General features: G+C 41.0%; 1 protein-coding gene across 5 annotated transcripts in view; it reads right to left on the reverse strand.

The window, feature by feature from the left end:
* Positions 1-340: 340 nt before the first annotated feature.
* LOC117540343 (NAD kinase-like) overlaps positions 341-16,481 on the reverse strand; it is a 32,809-nt gene continuing 16,668 nt past the window's right edge. For 3 of the 5 annotated variants that reach the window (XM_034206964.1, XM_034206963.1, XM_034206968.1), the window contains 9 exons: positions 10,540-10,669; positions 10,344-10,452; positions 10,170-10,255; positions 8,693-8,795; positions 8,466-8,608; positions 7,569-7,668; positions 3,192-3,349; positions 2,669-2,751; positions 341-2,041 (listed from right to left, as the gene is read on the reverse strand). In XM_034206964.1, the coding sequence (XP_034062855.1) occupies positions 1,894-2,041; positions 2,669-2,751; positions 3,192-3,349; positions 7,569-7,668; positions 8,466-8,608; positions 8,693-8,795; positions 10,170-10,255; positions 10,344-10,452; positions 10,540-10,669 (1,060 nt within the window). In that variant the 3' untranslated portion in view covers positions 341-1,893. Of the gene's footprint in view, positions 2,042-2,668; positions 2,752-3,191; positions 3,350-6,514; positions 7,264-7,568; positions 7,669-8,465; positions 8,609-8,692; positions 8,796-10,169; positions 10,256-10,343; positions 10,453-10,539; positions 10,670-14,522; positions 14,929-16,481 lie in introns of those variants that run through there. The other 2 variants (XM_034206966.1, XM_034206965.1) reach the window with 2 other exon arrangements.

The following is a 16,481-nucleotide window of genomic DNA, read 5'->3' on the forward strand; positions in this document are numbered from 1 at the left end:
CTTCCTGGTTTAACTTTCTCTCTGTTTATTAAAGTGCTCTGGAAAAAGAAATAGCAGGATGCATATTAGAAACATTAAGAAAATTAACAATACAAAAGTCTGAGTTACAAAAGTGAAAGCACTTTGAGAAAAAGAGAAGTCACAGTGCAGGCTTTTTGCACAACTTGGGGATAAGTGGGAATCAACAGCCCAACATTGGAAATGAACTGTTATCATAATCTGTTTTGAGATTTATAATTATATCTAAAAAATTTGACTGAAAGTTTGAATAAGAGTTTTGGAAATTTGGAAAATCAAAACTGCTAAAACATGTCAATAAAAAAAACTACTGAGGAACGTGTTAATGTAAAAAAAGTACCAAATAGATTTATTTTCAGCAATGATACATTGTAAACTGGTTAATAAACATAGACTTTACAAAATACATTTTATTCAAGCGTCGCATATTTACACAGTTAGGAATGATTGCCTTTTAGAGCTGGTTGGTCCCTTGAGTTCATTCAAAAGATGACAACACTGTTGAGCCAATTCATATCTGTATATATTAACACTTAGACATTTGATGGGATCAGATATGTAGGGCGAGCCACCTTAAAGACTGCGCAGCGGCAGAATCTGAGAATGTTAGTTCCTCAACACACACAGACCATTAAAACCCCCCAGAGCCCACAGTCTATAAAACCTACAGAGTTCAGCTATGGCTTCGACGTCATTTGAAAAACCAGGCGTTAGAAAGACACTGAAGACAGGGGAGCTGTGGTCTCTTCTCTCGCATTTCTCCACGTCAGCGCATTGACTCCATGACTGTGGGACTTTGTGACACACACTTTAGAACTGTCAATGCGCTGCAGACAGCAAAGACAACCTGTAGTTACAATGGAAATGCACAGATCACACATCTGTGCATGTGTGTGATTACATCACCACCCTGATGTGAACCTTGAAAAATTACACTATATCTGTACATTAATGATACCAGTGTTTAAGGCACAGTCTGTACACCCGGGCCAGTTTTGCCCATTATGTACGTCAATCTGTTTCCCAGGATGCACCAAATATAGTGTAAGACAACGTTTGTCATTCATCCATGACATCACATCCTGACTTGATGAACAGATACTGGGAAAGTTTGATTCAACATTTCTTTCTTCATGAGAGTTGTAACTGATCCTTCTACTGAGAGCATTAGCTTCTTTGTTTATAAAGTAATAGGAGTCCCTGCCGTCCTTCTTAAAGACTGAAAAGTGCTAAAACAGACCAACAATGGTATTGCAATAACTTCAACAACTGACCTTCAGACTTTGAGTCCAAGTTCATCCCAAAGTTGCTTTTACATCTGATAATAATAAAAAAATCTACATGACCTAAGATATACAAACTGCTTTTTGATTTGGAAAAGGCTCGTTTGCAGACAGATGGAAACACATTGGAACAATCCTTGACAGACAGGGGGCCAAACTCCATTAAAAAGTTTAATATGCTTACATATCAGAAAATGACCTAATATATAATTGTAAAGTACTCAATAGACTGGATTTTTTTGTCTATGCACATCCTACATTTTCCAAATACGGGTGGGCGTGGATAGAACATGGAAACTTTGATAATGTCAATATGCTGCAATGAGAATTGAATAGCTAAGAGTAAAAAGACTGAACATGATTCCGCCTCAGCATAAGACTTGCTCAATTCCTGCATACAAATACTCTAAGACCCCATGCTTGGAATATGACTATGGAGCAACGTCTACGCTATTAAGAGCAACATTATTTTGATAGACTTCTTGAATGGAGTTTGGCGAGACCTTCAATCCATAAACAAAAGAAAAGGAAACGGCACGGAGCCAGGTCGGGCCCCTTGACACTGAGGAAGACCTCAAGGACGCCTCGTGCCTCAGAACTCTTCATCCTCCGAGCTGAGTTGGTTCTGCTTCTTCCTCACGTTCCAGTGCAAACACTGGGCCAGGCTCTCGAACCAATCATTGACCGGGTCCCGGAAACAGATGGAGGGAACAGGGAAGCAGGAAGTGGTGATGGTAATACTGGAACAGGGAAGAAAGAAAAAAGAACAATCAGAGAAAAGGTCTTGTGTCACAATGAAGAAAGAAAAGTCCAGGTACTTGTAATGATTGATAGAAAGAAGAGGTGTGGACATCAGTAACTTCCCTCGGAAGCAACAATGGGCCTGTTTCAGTGCGCTGCAATGACTCCACTGACTGGCAGCCCATTGGGCGAAGCAGGAAGGAGATTACCTCCAGATAAGTTACATAAAGGAAGACGCTGGGCCTGACGCAGAGGGACTCTCCGGGCCTTGATACGGTTGCACAACAAAGCTGCCAGTGTTGCGCTAAACTTATTATCCATTACGCAATCTCTGGGTTCTGTTTTGCGTCATTAGCTCAGTGTCTGTCTGTCTGTCTGTCTGTCTGTCTGTCTGTCTGTCTGTCTGTCTGTCTGTCTGTCTGTCTGTCTGTCTGTCTGTCTGTCTGTCTGTCTGTCTGTCTGTCTGTCTGTCTGTCTGTCTGTCTGTCTGTCTGTCTGTCTGTCTGTCTCTGTGTGTGTGTGTGTGTGTGTGTGTGTGTGTGTGTGTGTGTGTGTGTGTGTGTGTGTGTGTGTGTGTGTGTGTGTGTGGTGTGTGTGTGTGTGTGTGTGTGTGTGTGTGGACTAACCTGTCTCCGTGACAGATCTCCTGTCTCTTCCTTCCATCAAATGACACCCAGGCTGTGTTTCTGGCATCGCGAGACAGCATTATCTATTACAAACAGACAGAAGAATGCAGAAAGTCAAAGAAAGAAAACATTTTTATGGTTTTAATTTACAAAAGAGAGAAGATTATGTTTTCTATCCTCCAAAAACTTGACTTGTTACGTGTTCTTTCTTAAATCAAAAACTTTTAATGATTTATTTTGTATAAATCATTTATGATCTCACCCAGTAACGCAACATTTTCTTTAAAAGAATGCAGACAATTATTAAATGGTATTACATTTATTTCAAGCAACTTACAATAAGTGCAATAAACCATTAAGATACAAATGCAGATATATATGCTTTGAATTAGCCAAACCATTGTAAGTGCTGCTGCATTAACTTCAGATTTGCTTAAAAAAACATGTTGGTTTATTGGCAGTCGAAACTGATTCCTCAGTTAAAATGCGAGTTGTACTTCCTGAACAGAGTGAGCCTCAGTACCTTGAGCTCCACCCCGGCCGGCACCACGATGGGTCTGAAGGAGAGGGAGTGGGGGCAGATGGGGGTGATCATGATGGCCGGGACGTTGGGATGGATCATGGAGGCTCCGGCTGCCACGGCGTACGCTGTACTTCCTGTGGGGGTGGACACTATCACTCCTGAGGGGACACAGACGGCGAGTTAAGGCAAGATGTAGAGTTCACAATAAAAGCATCTCCACAAAGGTTTTAATTAATTAAAATGCCACAAAAAACACATTTTATGTAAAATACATCCTAATGAAAGCTCAACTAAATTGAGTAGATATCATTTTGATTAAAATCTCGTAATTGTTTCATGACTCATTTAGACAAGGAAGTGAACATTGGACACTTTAGTTGCAACAATATTAACAGTGTGACTAATTTAAAAAAAGGGGGGTGCATAGGTTTCCCTTACAATAACAATACTGCAATAGATTTAAATTATATAACCAACACATGTTTTTAACAACAACAGAAAATCCTACATCTGCTGGAACAGAGGATCAAAGGATAAATCACATAACTTCAAAGGAATTGGAAAACTATCAATTTGTCTTAATTCAATTCAACAAGAAAATGCGTGCGAATGCTGTAAACTGTGAACATTTGTTGCTCAATTTAGCTGAAAATGCAGAAAAAGCTGAATATGTTCTTAGTTGAATGGTCTCTAGCTGCTTTTAGCTACAGAGACCAAGTCAGTGTGTTTTGCTGAACTTAGCGGAGAAATGCAGAAAAGTGAAATGATTTGAATCAAATTGTTACAGCTCAAATGCATTGCAATGACTTTGTTGAACATTTGAAACTGAAATGTTAAACTGGAAGAGTAGGAAAAACAGTGAAGAACTAGCTTAATATTTAAAAGAAAAGGTTTAAAAAAGGTATAAACGACAAAATGTATAGCCTCAATGTCCTGAAATAGCTGAGTAAGTTTATAGTTGAATGGTTTCTGCAGCTGAAAATAGGCTGAAGGAGTTCAATATTAAATGTAAGTAGTAGTGAATGAATGTGTATTAAGAAGAGAAAAGAAAGTAAAAACGCTTTGAAAAACAGCAGAATATTTTAACTGCAAACTTTTGAACTAAAACCATACGTCACCAATAATGTATAAAATATGTGGAACATGTTGACATCAGTATGAAGTCTCCATCAGACAGAAAATAATAGGCTGAGACAGTCTGTTTTTCAACCTAAGAGAGGTTTTCCTACAATTCAAGCATACAATTATGTCCCAGGAGTGTAGGGTTTGGGAATTATGACACATTTAATTATGACACATTTCAAGCTCTCCTCCACTCTAGGGCTGAAGTCGAATAGTCCATTTAGCTTAGGAACCTTCCTAACGGAGTGAAATGACCCGGAAGTCCCTCAGTGGCAGCCATGATAAGTGCCGTTCCAATTCTCTAGAATAGATGAAAGGAAAGGAGGTTTCAAACTTCCTGTATAACCTCCTTTAGCTTAGAAACCACTGAACCTCCCTTTACGAAAGGAGAGGAGCAAATGCTGCCCCACAATGCATTGCAGCCACAGCATTTGCCATCACAACAGTCGGCCGTTCACGGAAACAACCGATTATGACCGAGAAATTATATCATGAACGTTACGGTGCTTATTAAGCATTTTAAAACGTATGTGGTAAGTTGCCAAAGTGCTTTTGTCTGAACGTTCATCAGTATTATAATCAACAAGAGAAATATGAACGTTAGTTTTTACTGAAATGATCAAATAAAGTCAACATCTCACAGTCTTTACTGAGCTGTGTGGGGTTTGTTCAACTTTTAAAAGATGTTTGAATGGTGATATACACAGTGATAGATGTTAAGGACTAACGTTTATAATAAATACATTTGTATTGATTTTAAGATCTTTTAATAGTTCATACAATCATACGTATTGGGATCATTTGTATTAATGTGGACCGGAGGGAGAGGGTGACGAGCATAAGTTTCACTTTCCTTTTTTATTTCAATTCCAACTTTGGTCATGAAGAATATGTTTCTCTGTTGTCCACGTTCATAAAGCATAAAGCAACAGCATCAGAGCACGGTGCAGAGTCTCTAGATGAGTTTACAGTAGTCCCTCGTTCTTATTAAACATCCATGTTGTAGTCCGCTGTATAGAGAACTGTAGTTTCCATAGTTTCCCCACAGCAGCAGACACACATTCATGACGTCCGCTGGCGCATCATAAACACGTCGGATAGTGAAAGTGCAGTCGATTCTCTAAAGTACCGCAGTCTCTTCTCCTAAGTCCTTTTGAATTCTCCTATCCACTATCCCTTAACCCCGTGACGTTTCACTCAGAGGTCAAGGAATAGACGATAGGGTTAGAATTTAGGAGCTGATTTTGGGATTATCCGACCGCAACCTAAGTGTGACATCACGCACTCTAAGCCTCAACAAGCTGCGCAATACACACTAATGTTAAAATCTGAAGAAGGCCCCTTTACCAAGCTCCAACTAAGTTAAATATCTCAAAAAGTGTTATAGCTGAATGTCTTGTGATCATTTTAAAGTTGGAATGAAGTCTCTAGCTGAAAGTATGTGGAAGGAGTAGCATTTGGTGCACGGTGTAGTTAAAAGAGGATTTGAAGGTTCCTCCCATTGAGTTACAGTTTAAAAAGCTGAATATTTCAAAAAGTATAACATATTTCGAAAAAGTTGAAAGTTTCCCATCGTGGGCTGAATATTTTTGACATTTTAATGGTTTCTGTAGCTGAAAGTAGGCTGAAGTTATTGAGAGCCAAACTATTTGGTGAAATAAAAAAAAGATGACATTTTAGATGATTAAAGAAAAGAAGAACTATAGTGGAATGCTGAAAACAGCATTCCACTAACTATTAAGCTGCATTAACATTCCTATACAAACTCAATGACCTGACACCAAATGTATAACTTATATTTAGAAGCTATTAAGATGGTAATCTTTTATATTCTTTGAATATTTTCGCCAAGCCTCAATTCTTCCTAGAAATATTTTGAAGGAGAGTCTAACAGAACAATCACATAAAGGCAGTGCCAGCAGGGAGGAAGCTGCCAGCGGGACAGTGGGTGTTTCTCAATGTCGAGGAAGGCTCCTCCAGAGCTACTATTTCAAGGATGCTACGTCATCGAGTCCCGCCGAAGGACTGTTACAATGTCCAGGATCCTTGGAATTCTACCGAGGCCGGCGTCCTTCGTTGCGGGAAATTTCGAGGCTGCACATGTGTAGACTCCGCGGTCTTAAAATCCCCACAATGCTTTGCGCAGGGACCAATTTCCAAATCTTTGGCGGAAATCGCGCTCCATTTAAGGCGGGGCCTCGCATATGACGCACACCTGTTAGCCTGTTCCACCATTCTTCGTTTTCCGAGGCAAGGAAGGATTCTTGCCTCGCTTCTGAAGCAACTGACTCTGAGGTACATGTGCTACCAAGCAAGCCTTCTCGACATTGAGGAACACCCAGAGAGACTCGTTCTTATCTCCTGATCATCTGGTTCGGTCTGTCTTCTTCTTTCGTGTAACGTTAGAGGTCCAACTCGGTGTCGTGTAGCCATGCTTGCATCTCTGGTCCTAGGTCGAAGAGGCCGGCTTCCGAGGGTGGTCTATATAAGGGGCAGATGGTGATTATATGGACAGCGGTCTGCTCAGGGTCACCGCACTCGCATGCCGCACTGTCCGCCAAGCCCCACGTCTTCATCTATGTTTTAAAGCGACCGACCCCAGTTCGTAGACGGTTCAGAGTGGTCCACTGCCGGCGCGGTAGGTTGTCTCCTCCAATGGCGCCATCTCCTGGGTCCCAGATGTAACGGTGGATTCGGGAGGGCACGGCTGACTCCCACTCCTGCTTCCAAGCTGCTGCCAACCATGCATCTCTGGAGATGTCCTCAGAGGTGGAGTTGAGCATCTCTTGAGCTGCTTTGTTGTAGGGGTGGCGGGACTTGAGTCTGCTTGGAGGTGCTGGTGTTATTGTGGTGTTGTGCAGGATGTGCCAGTCATACTTTTGTGCCTTCCTGGCCAGGGCGAGGGTGGCAGCCTCCCGTCGGAGGCCGGCCGGTGCTATTCCCGCGAGGACTGGCAAGAGGGACACAGGGGTAGGCTTTAAGCATCCAGTTATTATTCGGAGGGAGGTATTGATAGCCACGTCGACCTTTCTCGCATGAGGGCTTCTACTCCAGACTGGAGCGCAGTATTCCGCTACAGAGAAGACCAGGGCTTGAGCGTCTGTCTGACCGGTTTCATTTAAATATCACTCAGGTGTGAGAGCTTGGCAGCCTCTGCACTGATGTGATTTAAGTGTGGGCAGTAGACTTGGTAAAAGAGGGCGTAACACTAACAGAGCAAACTTCATGTGAGAGTCACGTTTGTCTTCCACTCACCGTCCCCCTGCACTGTGGTGATGAGGTGTCCGTCAAGGAACAGGTCCACATTGGAAAGGTACGAGGAGGGGCCTCTGTCCACCACCACCTCGTTCAGCACCTGAAACACATATGCTGGCATGAACACTGTGTGCACTGGATGAGACTCTCCTTAAAGGTCCCATGTCATGCTTTTCTGGTTATTACTGCCCCAGAACGCCTCGTTGGAGATTTCTCTTTTTCTTCTGGGGGGGGGGGAATTCCTGTCTGTTTACCTCATACCTGCTTTTAGAGCTGCTGGTTATAGAGCCGCTGCCAGTGTTTACTACTGCGGTTCTTTAACAACATGTTCATAGCCTGAAGGCATCATGGTGGCGAGACCTGTCATTAAGATGACTCAATTTGACTAGGCTGTTTTCTCCTGACTCTCAGTGGTAAATAGACTGCACTTATACAGAGCTTTTCTAGTCTTTGGCGACCACTCAGAGCGCTTCTACAACACGTGAGCATTCACCTATTCACACACACATCGAGGAATCAAGATGCTACATGCTCAGTAATCAAGATACACATTATTTGCCATTGGTAAGCCACTTTGGGTGCAGTCTCTTGCCTAAGGACACTTTGACATGTGAAGTGACAAAGCTGGGGATTGACTTCACTTGGTGGACGAGTGTTACTGCTCCGGAGCATGGAGCTGATTAATCACCAAATATTTCTTATTGGCTGCTACCACAGAAGCAGTTCATATTCATTTGCAACTTAGTGATTTTGTCTAAGTTTAGGAGAGCCATTCATCTACCAGGGTTGGTGTAAGTCACTCAGAATAAACTAAATGACTAAAAAAGTATTTTTATCTTGGCTCAAAATGGTTTTGTTGATGCGTTATAAAGAAGTGATTTAAGCTTCAGATATTACCTGATACTGCACGCTTTTCCGTCTGCTTTCCGTGTCCCCATTGGTCAGGATGATGCCCTTCTCGTCCAATCTGGCCTTCTTCTCCCAGTTCTCTTTAAGCACCCGGACTTTCAAGCGACTTCGTAGGACGATGGCAGCGTTACCTATATAGGAAACATGTATTATAGTCTTTTGCATATACAAGCTGGAGGACTGTGTTTAAAGAGAGATTAGAAAACAATCAGTACCTTCGATAACCTGGTCCACCTGAGACTGGTAGGTGTCAAATTTAAAAGGTGTCAGGAAACCCAGGGAGCCCAGGTGGAAGGCCATAACTGGTGGAACGCTTTCCTACAAATAAACAAAAAGGTAAGGGTTAGAGCAGTGGTTCCCACACTGGTGTGCCGTGAGGCAAGTCCGGATGTGCCGTGGGATTTTGTGACAACCATACGTTATTATTGCAATATACAACTACACAAAAATAATTATTTTTTAATTTACTATATCAGTACTTTGTAGGTTTATATCTACGTAATCTGCGCGACTTGTGCGTCCACATCTCCACGTGCAGTGCTGCATAAACATGGTCAGCGATAACTTTCGAGGGGTGGAGGTATGCCCATTATTTTGAGTTCGTCCGAAGAATAGACAGGAATGTGACGGTGAGGTGCAAACTGTGTCCAGGCCAGCAGCTGTTATCCACTGCTGTAAACACCACGTCAAACCTCAACAAACACCTGCAAAGAACACATGCTAAGGTGAAGCTACCGCACACGCCATTTGCTGTTTGTTTATATCACGCCATTTGCTGTCTGTTCTTCTTCTCTGTCTTCCGGTTGTTGCCTGTTTTGAATGACAAATACACACTACCGCCGCCTGCTGGTAAGGAAAGTTATTGCCACTCACGCATGCGCAGTTCGTACGTGCTCGGCGAGTAAAGTAACGAGTAAAGTAACGAGTTACTTTATATAGATAGTAACAAAGTAGTGTAATATATTGCTTTTTTTAAAGTAATATGTAATATATTAAAACAAATTAGTAACGACCCCATCTCTGGAGTTGGCGTCATCTACTCTGGTTTACATGAAGAACAACAGGAGGTCACGGCTCTCTGTTGAACAGGACTTGCGAGTGGCCCTCTCCTCAGTGCCACCAAGGATTAAACAATTCTGCGCGCCCCGACAGGCACATGTATCTCACTAATTTGTAAGTCGGCAACATATTTACAATAGCACATGTTTCAATGCTGATTGCTGAAATGTTACATTTATAATTTGTAGTTCAGGACCATGGACAATGCAGCTTCCTTGCATTGACAGTTCTCTGTGCTGAATTTCTGCTGAGTTTCCTTTGCCTCATTTTTAATGTTGTGACCTGTCTGGTTTAAATGAGTGTGTCGCTGCTTTGATGAAGCCTAATTTGATAACGTTTCAAATTAATTTCTGAAATATTTCGTTAATAAATATTTCATGAGTAATATAGTTGTCTTTGTCACATTTTATTTGGCATTAGTAAATAATTAAGCACATTTACAGATATTTTACATGATATGAGTGATAACACGTGTTATAAGGGCTATTTTGCACAATAGGTGTGCCTTGAGATTTGTACTTGTCCTTTGGTGTGCCTTGGGCACAAAAAGTTTGGGAACCACTGGGTTAGAGGACTGTGTCATACCAGGAATTGCAAACAAAAGAAGACCCACACATTGTCAGTAGTGAATACCTGAAAAAGCGAAGATGCATACAGCAAAGTTCCGTCTCCACCGAGACAGATTATGAAGTCTACGCGATTGGAGATGTCATCAAGATCTGAGAAATAAAAAGAAGGCAATACAGATTTTAAATTAAAGGTCCAGTCTTTTATTTACAGTGTTCTGAAGATGGCTGGTTCTCATACCGTCTCTGAAAGTGCAGAATTTCTCAGTAATGGCCCCAAAGTTTTCATCGTCTGATATGGCAGGATCTTCCAGAACTTTCTTTTCCACATATACAATCATGTCCTTCACCTACAAGAACAACAAAGGTAAGGAATTGATAGTGAGGACTTTGAATAATAAACATCAGATATACTGTCAGTGAACACGTGGCCATACCTCGGTGAGGAATATGCAGAGCTCCTTGAAAGGCTGAAGCAGACTGGCATCTCTTATCTTCTTGATGACAAGGACACTTTTTGGTGGCTTGTTCCACGTCAGTTTCTGGCTGGCGGGGTCCTGAATGTGCCTGAAAACAACACAACGCTACGTCAGTAGGGCCAAACGGTCACTTGATAAGGATTCCCTCCGTTACATCAGCCCAGGTCTGAGCGCTGAGCCTCAGAACGTAAAACATAGCTGTTATTTAAGCAAAGCATCATCATAGCCAGGACTGCTTAGCTGATATCCAATTAGAGCCACCGGATTAAAGACCCCGTGTGCCGTCTCATGGCCTTCACCTTATCTAACCCCCACACAGGGTCAAGGATATCATTGGCACCATGCTTCAAGAAAGACAACTGAAAGATAAAAATGTGAGAGGAAAATAGTGCATAAAATATAGCTGTTATAAGCAAAATGCAAGCTGTACTATCTAGACTGTAGGCGGGGAGCCACGAGTTGTGAAGATAAACCGGGACGAAAAAGCACACAATCATGACTTGACTAAAAGCAGGAAGCATGAAAATCTGACCTCCTTGAGGCTGAAACTAATATGGACCGGGACCACAAATATTAAATCTGAGGATAAAATAAAGCTGAAACTAGCCGAACAACAGCAGCGTCTGATGATGACTCCCGTTTGCCCCGTCATACATTAGTCCGTTACTGATGCGACTGATCACATGTAGAGAATGTTTATTTCAAGCATTTAATATCATCAGGGGACATAACCAAGACTAAATAACTGAATAAGAAGATGATAACTAAAAGGAACGATTACATTACAGGGCTCGACATTATAAATGGCCCGCTGGCCCGGAAGCACTATTTAGACACCCCAGGCCAGCATAACGTACTTTCCACTTGCCCGCTCGGGCCACTAAAAATATTGGTTTAAAAAAAAAAATTGTCCTGTGGTATTGGTATTTTGACTAGCAATTTAGTTAAATCGTTTAATTTATTAACGCTACAACATAGCGTTTCGTGAGTCGGTTGTCATTGTTGGGTGAAAAGCAAACCTAACCATTCACCAAAATGTTTTTAATACCAGCGGTAACCGGCCAAGCGCCGGGCAAAAAATAATCTTCAAATAAAAGAAAGTCACCGGAGGAGTTAAAGGAGAGTGACAGGGAGTATGAGAAGAAGAGGGAGAGAAAGTTTCAGCCAGCTTGATCGATGGAGTTGGCTTCTAGTGGTGCAGTGACGCGTCCTAAAACCCTTTTATAATCTATCGATTCGATTTATGATTAGAAAATTATAAAAGTAGGGTAGACATGTGGAGATTATCCGGCTGAACAAAACGTGCATTAATCAAACAGGTTAATTTTCCACAGACCTTATTTCCAGCTATTTTCCAAAACCCTGTGGAGAAATCCCATTGCTTTTTGTCGAGGGAACCAGCAGCTTACTTCCTGGTTTTAAGACGCGTCACTGGCTGCACCTCTCAATATGATGCCAATATAAACAAGGTCTTCTGTCGGCTCTGTACATCAATGCCGACCTATGCTGACAAGTAAGTGAAGAGTAGAAAATATAAAGGTATTGGCTTTAGGGAAATGTCCCAGCAGTTTAGGATAATGAAGGTTCTAATCTAATCTATTACATAGCCATTACATTTCTAACTCCTGATGACAGGAAGCCAGAAAGTGCATTATACAAATAATAATACTCATAATAATAGCAGACATTTTTTAACAATGACCACAATATCATTATTTTAATAAACCAAATATGAACAATTGAGGAAAATGAGGAAGAACTGATTGTTCAAATATTGTAGTACAAGTAGTAATGTAGTTAGTGCATGAATTACTATTGCAACAAATGTGTTAATTTTCTTCATTATAAGTCGATTTTTTTTGGACGAATGCTCCGGGCCAGTGGTTACAATGGTGGGGCCAATGATAATACAATTCTACCGGCCCTGAGGGCCAGTGGCATTTTACCCTTAATGTCTACCCCTGCATTACAACAGATTATACAAACACAACATTCAACTAGATAAAACCTCTACACAGGTGCTATGACATGGCAGTTTACTGGAAGAACCAGCATACACGCCCCCATTAACCTTCAAATGATGATTTATTTTCCACTCTTCTCAGATATCAGCAGTGTGTCAACATTGGCCACCAATTTGCTGCCCTAGGCAAGATTTTAGCTTTTTTAAATATTGAAGTTGAAAGCATCAATCTGGTGCACTTTGAGAGCAACATTAAGAGATCTATGGATACATCTCTCAACACGATATGAAACAGAACTGGAAACAGATTTTCCAGTTTTATGATCATATAAAGATGTGCCTTTACCTCACTGAGCTGAGGTTATCAGACTGAGAGTCTGTCAGGAGAGAGCTCTCTAAAGCTCTCCCCCCCACGGCCGCTTACACAGTAAATTCCAATGTTAATAAAAGCACACAGAAGCTGTATACGTTTTTTGGGAGTTTGATTTATTTTTAAATTAACACAAATACAAAATTAAAACCTATAATTGCACACTAAAACCATTATTTAAAAAAAAAGAACAATTTCACATACAGTAAACCTCTGGTTTTTACTGGGGCTGGGACAGTTGATTTTGTGGGGGGGGGGTGCCATAGTTTATGAGCGCTGTACGCAATATAGGCGTAGTTATGTTAGTATAAGATAATAAGATGTACTTTGTTGATCCAAAATTGGGAAATTGTGTTCTTATGAAAATGTAAAAATATATATTTTTGAAATTTTTAACTTTTTTTTTTTCTCCCCAATTGTTGGCGCCCCCGATGGGTTGATGCACCCTTAGCATTCACCTATACTGCCTATTCCAAGGGCCGGCTCTGTTGGCCGCACATGTGGCTAACTATCTGCCACTGTAAATATTTAAATAAATCACACACCGTCTCAGTAATACAATATACCTTGCTGGTTGAGGAACATGCCAGGAGAACACATCAGAGGCCAGTGATTCCAACACACACACAACTATCATTATAAAATAACCTGTTGCTCTGTCAATTCAAAAAGTATCAAACACACCAAACAAATACAAAATACCACAAACTCAAGCCTTTAAACCAAACAAGGCGGTAATTACCAGTATCAGATTCCCTTCTAATGCACAGGGCATTGTGTCAGTCCCTTGCAGTCTTTCAACTTTGTACAAAAGGGAGGTAAACAACCCAACTAGAAAAAAAACACTTCCTAAATTGAGTGAACCTCATTAACCGTGGAATTAACGGAAGCTGGGCAGGCCTGGTTTCAAACACAAACACAATCAAAACTTCATTAGCATTTGAAACGGTGCCAAGCTGTGATCTATTCATAGGCCGTTTCTGTTCTGACCACCTGAAAGCATCCCCACCCGAGACCTTCCTCTTTCATCAGCGACCCCGCTCTGTCTACACAACAGCCAGCCTGTGATACCATGCACACACTGCCACTTGTGGGACTACAATTAAATTCAATCTAGATATCAGTCCATCCCTATGCACTCAGGACAAATTAGAAACAAAACAAAGCCAAAAACGTTGGCAGTTATATTTACATATCAAACATGTGTTGAGAAACTCCATTTTAGGCTTTAGAATGGGGGCCAAGACACAAACAGAAAGTATTTACAATATATATTTATAGCACATCTAAATATGTTCATTTTATATAAAAAAAGATTCACAAGCTATAAAATACACTAACAATAACCAAATACCATTTAAAATATTCAAACTTAGCTAACTGTAACTACTTAAAAAAAGGTCCCACAAATGAATTTCAGCATTCTTAACATGAGCTAAAATTAGGTAAGATAATATGTAATACACAGATGCATTAAAGGGAAAATAATGGTTAACAACAAGAGTTAACAAGTCCCCAGCCAGTTAGACTAGCCAAGCTTTGACATATTTGATGAACAACTACTACCATAAGCTCTTTTTTAAAGACTGTCAGGAGAAAGACTCTCACCATTTCCAGACTTTGTTGTCGTTGTTGTTGTTGTCGGACATGTCCTGCAGTACGCTCTGGTTAAACTTCATGACTGTACACATGAAAGCAAGGATGCTGCCTCAGGTCGACTCAGCTGGAGAACAGGGCTCTGCCTCACAGATCAGATCATTCTTCCTCTAACAACTTCCTCCATTGCCACACATTGTAAAATCAGCTATAGAGCAACCGGGTTGGTTTAGTGGTCTAGCTGTGAGAGAGCCGTCGGCTGTGCGAGAGGAAGAGCGAGGCGGAGTGTGTTTCCATACGCAGCAGGATCAGCTAACTACCCCCTTGAGGTGGATCCTCCCCGGCTATATTTGTCCCCAACCAGGACTTAACACTAAAGCTTCCAGGAGCATTCTACCGAGGTAAAGCTCTCCCTCATCTTTAAAGTTGACTTCATCTCGGCACACGCCCACTCTGCTGTGTTTACCCCGCACACCTCAGGAGAAAGAGTTTCCTTATTGGACGGGCGTGATTTACTGAAACACAACATGCTGTTCCTGAATCTGGAATATCCACTGCAATGTATTACAAGTCAACCAGCCATCGCGCTTCAATGACAAAGGGTGCAGTTTATACACTGCATGAGACAAATTATTTTGAGGTTACATTCCTACTACCACAAACATTTAAGTGAATGTAAAAAAAACGTCATCACTTTCTACTTTTTTATTCATTAATGGTATTGCATTGGGTTTGTTGTTGGTCCCACACATAAATCACTTCCCGGTAATGTGTGTTTATGTAAAGACTGAAAAACTCCCTTTTTATTAGATGACACTGACACACAGCATGGAAGAAGGGGAAGAGCAGGGGAAATATCTCGACATGGTTAATGTGGGTAAATGATTTAATTATCCGTTGTGGGAATTCAACAGGATGTAATTGTGCCAACCTCAGTCCTTATCATAACCTAAGTTTACTGCTTCCACCATATAAAAGTCCCTTTTGTAACTCTCAAAAGCAATAACATCTCATGCACTGTACTTCCCAGTAAATAGTTATTTGTATACTATTTCAATATTCATTGGGTCACAATCCAAAGACAAAACTGATTTTAATTCAATGGGTGCGCCCATGTTGCTTTTGTATGGAAACACTTTGATATTGAGCTGGCAACTAAGTAAGAAATGAAACTTCTTGTCATTGAAGAAGATAAAATAAAGAAAGACAACACGTATAACATAACAGTGTTTCCAAAAGGTTGGCTCTAAAAGGTTTCCATTGTTTCCTTTCAGGGTGTGTTCAGGGTGTCAGGGAACTTTAGGTGGGTGGAGATTCTGTAGAATCAGTAGATGATGAACAAAGGCTCTCCAGACTTAAGGTCAAAAGCAATACTCAACAAATAACAACCAGCTACCGCAAGGAGTATAACAACCATACCCTAAAACAGAATACATGAAGGGTCTTTATCTATCCCTTAATACATTCCAAGTTCATTGGCACAGCATCTCTCTGTGGAACTAGGTCTTTCTAAAAGTGACTACTACAGAATAGAAAAGAATTCCTTTATTGTCATCGCACCAGGTACAACGACATTTCAAAAAGAAATCCTCGCAGTGGATTTCCACATAATACGAAAAAATATATATCTATACTATATAAACATATACACATAATCATATGCTCACACATCCATACCAACATGCATACAGCCCGCACATCATTTAAATACAGTTTACAATATAAAAAACACAGGGATGATATTTGGCATCTCTGATGTTGATCAGTTAATACAACTATTAAAAAGTAATGCAGTTACAAATTGTTACTGTGTGTGCTAGTTCAGCGTTTGACGGCATTCAGTTCTCGTATTGGCTCTGGGGTAGAAACTGTTTTTCAATCGGTTTGTCCTCGATTGAATTGACCTGTAGCGTCTACAGAAGAGCAAACAGGAAGTGTCCAGGGTGTGAAGAGTGCAATTATTTTTGCCTG

The sequence above is a fragment of the Gymnodraco acuticeps genome, unplaced genomic scaffold, assembly GCF_902827175.1.
Source record: "Gymnodraco acuticeps unplaced genomic scaffold, fGymAcu1.1, whole genome shotgun sequence".
NCBI classification, from domain to species: Eukaryota; Metazoa; Chordata; class Actinopteri; order Perciformes; family Bathydraconidae; genus Gymnodraco; species Gymnodraco acuticeps.